The sequence below is a fragment of the Chaetura pelagica genome, unplaced genomic scaffold, assembly GCF_000747805.2.
Source record: "Chaetura pelagica isolate M959 unplaced genomic scaffold, ChaPel_1.0 scaffold29, whole genome shotgun sequence".
Classification (NCBI taxonomy): domain Eukaryota; kingdom Metazoa; phylum Chordata; class Aves; order Apodiformes; family Apodidae; genus Chaetura; species Chaetura pelagica.
This window is the reverse complement of record NW_009970720.1, coordinates 702,702-711,476: the sequence shown is the minus strand read 5'-3', so window position 1 is coordinate 711,476 and position 8,775 is coordinate 702,702. Positions and strand designations below refer to the sequence as shown.

General features: G+C 44.3%; 1 protein-coding gene across 1 annotated transcript in view; it reads left to right on the top strand.

Annotated features, from left to right (window-relative positions):
* The window catches only part of FARP1 (FERM, RhoGEF (ARHGEF) and pleckstrin domain protein 1 (chondrocyte-derived)), a 170,924-nt gene that overhangs the window by 142,663 nt on the left and 19,486 nt on the right, over nt 1–8,775 (top strand). Inside the window, exon 15 of the mRNA XM_010006334.1 lies at nt 899–1,032. Within this exon, the coding sequence (XP_010004636.1) occupies nt 899–1,032 (134 nt within the window). The remainder of the gene's footprint in view (nt 1–898; nt 1,033–8,775) is intronic.

The window sequence follows — 8,775 nt, the reverse complement described above, 5'->3', positions numbered from 1 at the left end:
AGTAGGTCAAGGGAGGTTCTCCTCCCCCTCTATTCTGCCTTGGTGAGGCCACATCTGGAATATTGTGTCCAGTTCTGGGCCCCTCAGTTCCAGAAGGACAGGGAACTGCTTGAAGAGTCCAGTGCAGAGCCACAAAGATGATGAAGGGAGTGGAATATCTCCCTGATGAGGAAAGGCTGAGGGAGCTGGGTGTCTTGAGCTTGGAGAAGAGGAGACTGAGGGGTGACCTCATCAATGTTTACAAATATGTTAAGGGTGAGTGTCAGGAGGATGGAGTTAGGCTTTTTTCAGTGAAGACCAGTGATAGGACAAGGGGTAATGGGTGCAAACTGGAACATAGGAGGTTCCATGTAAATGTCAGAAAAAACTTCTTTCCTGTGAGAGTGACAGAGCACTGGAACAGGCTGCCCAGAGAGGCTGTGGAGTCTCCTTTGCTAGAGACATTCAAAACCTGCCTGGATACGTTCCTGTGTGATGTGCTCTGGGTGATCCTGCTCTGGCAGGGGGGTTGGACTGGATGATCTTTTAAGGTCCCTTTCAGCCCCAAAGATTCTGTGATTATGTGAAGTTTTGGAATACTCTTTCTCTTGCACCTACAACGTTTGCAAATTCAGTTTGTATTGACCAACCAGTTTGGGCTTGAATTTTTCAAGATTTGATCAGTGATGGCCAAGGGGAAGGGAGTTGGTTTTTTTAACCATGCAAGGCCTTACTGCTCATAAGAGCAGCAGTTCAGCATGTAGGAGTTTCAGGGGTAGCCTGGGTTGTATTCCTATTGCCAGCTAAATAAGGTCCTTACTGGGTTATCTGTATTTAGGTTAGATGTATAAAGACAGCAAATGATCATATCTGCTGCATTCCACCCCCCCTGATAAATTTCCTTCTTTTTTCTTTGTAGTGGTTTCAGAGTGCAGTGAGTAAAGAGGATTGCATGCCTGAAACACTGAAAAATCTCATTTTCTCCAACTTCGAACCTTTGCACAAATTTCACACTGGTTTTCTCAAGGAAATCGAGCAGAGACTTGCTCTGTGGTAAGACTGTTTGTTATTTATCTGTGTTATTTCATGCAGTTTGTAATTTTTTGCAATTCACTTTTCACTCTTTGTGACCTGCTCTAGTGATTCCCTTGTGAAAGGCACAGATGTTGGTTATTAGGAGACTGGGCATATTGAATCATGTGTCGTTCATGTTCCCTTGACCAACTGTCATTTGTGCATCTCAGACAGGTCGTAACACAACTGAGGTCGTAATTCTGGATGATCCTTTCTCTTGCCAAATGGCAGTGTTTCTATATGATGACTCTTCTGAAAAACGTGGTGCAAGCAAGGCTTATCAGTAGTAAAGAGGGACCAGTGAAGGGCCAAGACCTGTTTCTGTCAAGTGGGTCTAGGCTGGGGGGTATTTCAGAGGCCAGCTTCCCATTCTGCAGCACCACAGCTTTCACACTCTCAGGGTCTACTGTGCACTCTACAAACTAGCAGTGTTCAAAGAGGACATTGGTCTTAACAATTATCTATCCTTAGCATAATAGTGATAGTAAACAATGGCATTTTTGTGAAATAGCTGTGAAGTGAGCGGTTCTGTCCTTGCAGGACCCTTAGTTCATTTGGCCACTGATAACTGAGCAGAAGCAGCACACAGAAGCCCTCTTCTGGCTCTGATTAGACCTGTCTGAACTAGATTGTCTTGCTCTGTGTTGGCATTTTTTGGTAGTTAATCTTCAGTGTTGGGAGCCCAGCTTCTTCCTAGTGTAGAAAAAGGACAATGGAAAATCATATGAAAGCAGAGCAGGCAGACATGATGAGTGCTGATCAGTTTCATACCATTTTAACTAATTAATCAGAAGAGAAGCAAATCATAGTGTTAGAGAGTGTGAGTTTAGTTCTTGTTTGTGATGTGATGAGCGAGATCATTGAAAGAGAGCAGAACACATTGCAGACTAGTGCTATCCAAACCCACCCCACACAGTTCCAGAGATAGTGGGTATTTTCTGGGAATAGGGGAATGTTATGCTGTCTCTTATTGCTGACATCCTCACCCAGGTCTCTGTGACTAATGGTTGACAGAATGTTATTCCTTAGACACTGTGCAACTCTGCCTGTATCTCCCTTTTTTCACTGATCTGCTACTGTAATAATCCAGTCAGGATTCTTGCTGGTGTTAGTTGCTTTCCAGTAAGGAACATTTATTGCTGGTACTCCAAAAAAGCTTCTTCAAATGTTATCAAATAGTGATTGTTTCTCCAGCCACAGTGTAAGATTAAAAGTAGTTGGGGTTAAGGATGCATGGTGAGAAAAGGAAAATTTATGCAGTTGGTAAAGGGCCAAGTTCTGCAGTCTGTCAGACTATCTAATCTAGTGAGCTTGCTGGGTGCTGGTTCCTGGGGTACATGTTGAAATAGAGATTCCCCCTGTATCTACTGAATGCTGTTGGCATTACAGGTGGATGCCAACCTCCTGTTCAGGAATGGTGGTTTTCAAAATTTGGATGTTACTGCAGCAACAGCCTGCTGTGGAAAGGTGGCATTGTAGCAAGGGGGGTAGATGTGTTAGAAGAAAGAAACACTATATAGGCTTGTAGACTTTCCATGGTTTTATTTTGTTTCTCCTATTCAGTTAGCTTCTTTCAGAGCTGAGTAAACCTTATGTTTTCCAGTTTTTCATTGTGTCCTAAGGCTATGGTTTCACAGAGCAGTAAACCTCAGTTTAAGCCTCCTAATACCATATTTAAACAGCAGTTACCCTATGATATAAAGTGCTGATCTGCTACAAATGTACTTTGCAAGCCAAATTTGTTTAAAAATATTCTGCTGAGGTAACTGTGTCCCAGCTGGGCACCTTGTTCTGACTTCATCTCTGCTATTCCATGTCCTTCCACAGTTAGCCTAAAGCCACTGGGGATTGTCTGTCGGCTGCTCTGATTCATTTGACAGAAGTGCAGTCACGCTTCTTCCCCTGGTCTGCATTCAGTTTGCAGCCAACAGCATGGGTTTACCTAATGTAATACCACTGTTGTAGATGGTGTTTGACTTGCAAGTCCTGGAAGATTTGAATACTTGCCCTAGGAAAGGGGGTGGATTTGCTGTCAGGTTTTATTTTGGAGGTGTTGGTGGTTTTGTATGATGTTGCAGATGCTGAGATAAGCTGCAAGCCATGAACTATCCTATTGAGACTACTGCTTAATTAAATGGTGAGTGACAAAAACAAGCAGACCCTCAGCATGTAGAGGAAGCAGCCAGTGGCAATGTGGTAGGGAATTGCTTCAGCAGTGTGGCCAAGGCCACTTAGCTCAATGTCTCTACTGCCATGATGGTGCCTCTGTCTTTGGCCCTGGGTGGTTTTAAGCCAGTGGGGCTGTATCTGCCACCACATCACAGAGACTTTGCATCAGCTGCTTCTCGTGGCGGGCCTGGCTGAGCTGTAGGCACTGCTGCAGGCAGATGTGGGCAGGATTCAAGACAGCTCATTTAAATCTGACTCTTCTGTGTCAGCTCTTCTAAATTTCCAGCTAAGCAAAGGGGGGAAGAAGCTGGAATGCTCGTCCTGAGATGTGAGCGTGTCCTATGAAAAAAGGGCCTTTGAATGAAAGGGTTGTGGACTTCATCAAGCTAATGGAACCCCTAGCTATCCAGGTGTGTTGTAGGAGCTTGTTTGAGAGAAGGGCCTCCTGCAAGCAGTTATCTGTGTTCCCCCAGTGAGCAGGGCAATGGGTTTTATCAAGTTAAAGTGCAGTTCAGCCTGCTCACTCTGCTTAGACATAGGTGTATTTGTCTAAGATTTGTTTTGAACCTTTGTGCTGAGTGTTGGAAGCTCTTTCAGGAGGTCATTCGTGGTCTCTTAGGACTTCAATCATGTTGAAGCTGATGCACTGCTGAAGAGCTGTGAGGAGAGCAAGGCCAGGGTAGGATCATGTGTTGCAATTGTTAGATGATTCTGTGCTTTTAATTTTTAAAGTATCTATAGATTTTAGTATTTGGCTCAAAGAAGCTCAGTTTGTGCACATTATTAAAAGCATTTCTGGCTTGCTTGAAGACTCCTGAACTGTTTGAATCTGCTGTCAAGAGAGAGACTGCTGCTGAATGAGGCTGGTATCCTTTTCACCCAGTTATAGGTTCTGGCAGGTCTGATTTGTTTCTTTACACAATTCACCCGTTTTTCTCTTTAGTACTGTGTTTCCTCAGAGCAGCAGATCTCAGTGTCTAGTGCACAGGGAGAAGGTTTTTAACAAGATGTGAATTGATGCTGACACCAATAGCCAACTGCAGAATATAGGAAGTTGCTGCATTTTTCACAGCCCGAGTTTCTTCCTGGCCATGCAGCTGAGCAGATTCCTGGTGTTTTTATTTCACAACATCCTAAGCTCAGCCATACCATGTTCTGGTTGATGTTTCTGCCCTGCCTGTGCTGTTGCTGGATCAGTGAAGCAGCCCCTGAATCCCACAGTTTGCTCTGACTGTGCTGATCCTTTTCTGTTCATGAGACTGACCATGTTCCTGGGACCAAGTGAAAATATCCCACTATAATTCATGTGGGTTTGAGGAGAGGAAGGATGACCTTTAGTGAAGGCAGACAGGCATGGGGCTCTACCCCCTCCTTCAGCAAGGGAGGAACAGAAGGGGAAAAAGAACTGGAAGCTGCCTGAGATGGGACAGAGGACAGTGCATGTCAGGTTGTCCTGTTAGCAAGGGCCAGGATAGGGGCATCCACCAGTCAGGCACCCAGCTCCTGGTCCTGGCTAGCAGGAGTCATCCACATTGCTCCTCAGGGTTTGGGAGCAAGGCCAGGAGTTTCCAACTCTTTTTGCTGGAAGGACACATGGGAGGCATATCTCAGTGACTTAAACCTGGCTTCTATTTCCCAGAGTCTGAGAAATTCTATGTCAAGGAGGAAGAGGTGTGGGCAGTGCAGGCAGAGCATGACGTGCTCCATTAGCATCTTGCCAGTTAAATCTGAGAAGTCAGTTAGGTTTTGCTCCTTCATTTATCTGAGCCGTTTGATGTACTGTTCGTTTGAGCCACAAGCACCATTTTCCAGCCAAAAAAAATTGAGCTCATCTTCCCACACCTCTTTAAATGTATTACAAATTTCCAAACTGGTTTCTGTAACTTCTGACAGAAGGTGGCAAATGGAGAACCATAAATTTCCTTCCTTCTTCAACTGCTAGGCACTGCAGAGAACAATGAATGCTAGGGCAAGCCAGGATAGCCATTTCTGCCCTAGGAAGCAGAAGCAATGCATACTTTCCAGAAATGCTGGCAGACTCATCTTCTCTCAGGGAAGCCAGTAATTTGACTCCCAGTTCACGGGCATTTCTGAGGAAAACTGCCACTCAGAACTGCCAGATGTGGCTGAGAAAAGTGCAGCTGGCTATAGATTTTAGTATTTGGCTCAAAGAAGCTCAGTTTGTGCACATTATTAAAAGCATTTCTGGCTTGCTTGAAGACTCCTGAACTGTTTGAATCTGCTGTCAAGAGAGAGACTGCTGCTGAATGAGGCTGGTATCCTTTTCACCCAGTTATAGGTTCTGGCAGGTCTGATTTGTTTCTTTACACAATTCACCCGTTTTTCTCTTTAGTACTGTGTTTCCTCAGAGCAGCAGATCTCAGTGTCTAGTGCACAGGGAGAAGGTTTTTAACAAGATGTGAATTGATGCTGACACCAATAGCCAACTGCAGAATATAGGAAGTTGCTGCATTTTTCACAGCCCGAGTTTCTTCCTGGCCATGCAGCTGAGCAGATTCCTGGTGTTTTTATTTCACAACATCCTAAGCTCAGCCATACCATGTTCTGGTTGATGTTTCTGCCCTGCCTGTGCTGTTGCTGGATCAGTGAAGCAGCCCCTGAATCCCACAGTTTGCTCTGACTGTGCTGATCCTTTTCTGTTCATGAGACTGACCATGTTCCTGGGACCAAGTGAAAATATCCCACTATAATTCATGTGGGTTTGAGGAGAGGAAGGATGACCTTTAGTGAAGGCAGACAGGCATGGGGCTCTACCCCCTCCTTCAGCAAGGGAGGAACAGAAGGGGAAAAAGAACTGGAAGCTGCCTGAGATGGGACAGAGGACAGTGCATGTCAGGTTGTCCTGTTAGCAAGGGCCAGGATAGGGGCATCCACCAGTCAGGCACCCAGCTCCTGGTCCTGGCTAGCAGGAGTCATCCACATTGCTCCTCAGGGTTTGGGAGCAAGGCCAGGAGTTTCCAACTCTTTTTGCTGGAAGGACACATGGGAGGCATATCTCAGTGACTTAAACCTGGCTTCTATTTCCCAGAGTCTGAGAAATTCTATGTCAAGGAGGAAGAGGTGTGGGCAGTGCAGGCAGAGCATGACGTGCTCCATTAGCATCTTGCCAGTTAAATCTGAGAAGTCAGTTAGGTTTTGCTCCTTCATTTATCTGAGCCGTTTGATGTACTGTTCGTTTGAGCCACAAGCACCATTTTCCAGCCAAAAAAAATTGAGCTCATCTTCCCACACCTCTTTAAATGTATTACAAATTTCCAAACTGGTTTCTGTAACTTCTGACAGAAGGTGGCAAATGGAGAACCATAAATTTCCTTCCTTCTTCAACTGCTAGGCACTGCAGAGAACAATGAATGCTAGGGCAAGCCAGGATAGCCATTTCTGCCCTAGGAAGCAGAAGCAATGCATACTTTCCAGAAATGCTGGCAGACTCATCTTCTCTCAGGGAAGCCAGTAATTTGACTCCCAGTTCACGGGCATTTCTGAGGAAAACTGCCACTCAGAACTGCCAGATGTGGCTGAGAAAAGTGCAGCTGGTAATTTGCCAAAAAAAAAAAAAAAAAAAAAAAAAAAAAAAAAAAAAAAAAAAAGAGCTGTTAGTTCTTAGAATATGAAAGGAGAAGGCTCAATCAGGATTCATGGAAGTCAATTTGAAAACCTGTAATAAAAAGCACTCAGGGAGGTGTAGGCAGATAAGCTACATGTTGATTTCTTAAGCTTTTTCTTTTTTTGGGAAGTAGTACTTGGAGTCTAATAAAGTTTATATAAACATGGCAGCCATCCTTACCTGCCTTCAGCTGGTTCTTTGTGCCCAGTGAAGAGGGATGAACAGGATAGTTTCAAAAGTGTAGTTGTCTTATGTACAGAAATGAAGTAAGTATTGTATTAAAAACCTCAGAGTCAAGCAATGTGGGTTTCTGAGAAAAGGACACTGGAGAAGAGCTTGCTGCCAATGCATACACTGACTTCTGAGTTTGCATTGCAGAAGTTCTGGGTCCTTCTGGAGATCAGAGCAGTGCTACACCCAAGCTAACTTGAAATTGTGGGAGATAAATAGCTTGTCCAGGATCTATTAGTCATACCCAGAGCCATGTTACATTCGCCTCTGTAGCTCTCATGTGGGATGTGCCCAGGATCACCTCTGAGGAGGTGCCGTGGAGAGGTATGAAATGTTGTGTTTTCAGTGAATTTCCATGCAGTGATGTCACCTGCTCTGATCTCTTTCCATTTAAAAGCATTACTGGAACATGCTTGCTGTTTCTCCCACAACAGGGGTAGGCAGCCCACGGTCTCGAAGGCTTGGTGGGTCTCTGCAAAGCTCTGATGGCTTCAGACCTATTTCTTAGGCTCTTTGCAGCATTTTGTGCACCACCTAATGCTAAGGCAGCTGCAGCATTGAATGGAATGGGCGGGGCAATAGGAGGCACTGTGTAATAGCAGGGTGTGAGCAAGGGAGAGAGTGTTTTGCTTTTATTGACTTTTCTTTTCCAGCTATAAAACATTCCTCTTATTTGAAGGGCAGTGGTAATGAGGAATGTTTAAGGTATTTATTTACTATTAGAACTTTAGTTAATAATACTCTTAAAATGTCAAGTGTCTAAGTGTTCAAAGACAAGCTATAGTAGCCAGGAGGGAGATACTGTTCCTGAGCATGTAACAGAAGGTCACATGCTGCAGATATCATCTGCTGCAATTAATTTCTTTTTTTTGCTGCAATTGAAGAGCTGCAATCAGAGTTTTTTATGTTCACATGTGGAAAAAAATATGTTGAAATCTCTTTCTTACCTTCTTTGCCCTCCCACTATCCCCATCAAATTTCTCTTCCTTCTGCTACCATTCCTGGATGATTGAGAGTAGTATTGGCTGGCCTGAGATTTCTTCTCAGTCACTTTTCAATTGTGTACATGGAGAAGTTTGTGTCATTCAAAAATCCACAGTCACTGCTTACATAGTCCCTGTAAGTCAAGCTGGTGACCATTTTTAGTTATATGTAAGGAAGTGTCTGAGTTTTTATAAGGTATAAAAGTTGTTCTCCTCCTCTTTGCTTGCAATTGTACACTTGCATTACTGTAAAAAAGAAGGGCCTATTTGGAGAAAAGTAGGAAATTAGCTTCTTATAGAATAGTATCTCCACAATTCAGCAAGATTTTCAGTGGCTTTTAGACCTCCCCACACAATGTCAGTGGAGTGGGGGCAATTTTGTAAGGGGAAACCAGCTCCTACATCTTCTATGGAGCATGGACCTAGGGGTCATGATCAGCTCCTGGCGAAAATTTGTAAGAGCCTAGTCACTGAGCTCAGTCCCTTGTCACTGTCATAGATGCCATGTTCACAGAGTGACCCATGAAAATAAAGAGTAAGAACAGTCTAGCCATTGATGCACAAGAAATAAGCAGCTTCTTCTCCCCCCAGTGAGTAGTGTGTTGTTATTCAAAACACAGACCGCAGGGAGAGCCCTCTGCTGCTGTTGTCTGCTGTCTCTTCTCTGCTTTGGACTGCTGAAGCAGTAAGACACCATCTGATGGGTCAGGTGTT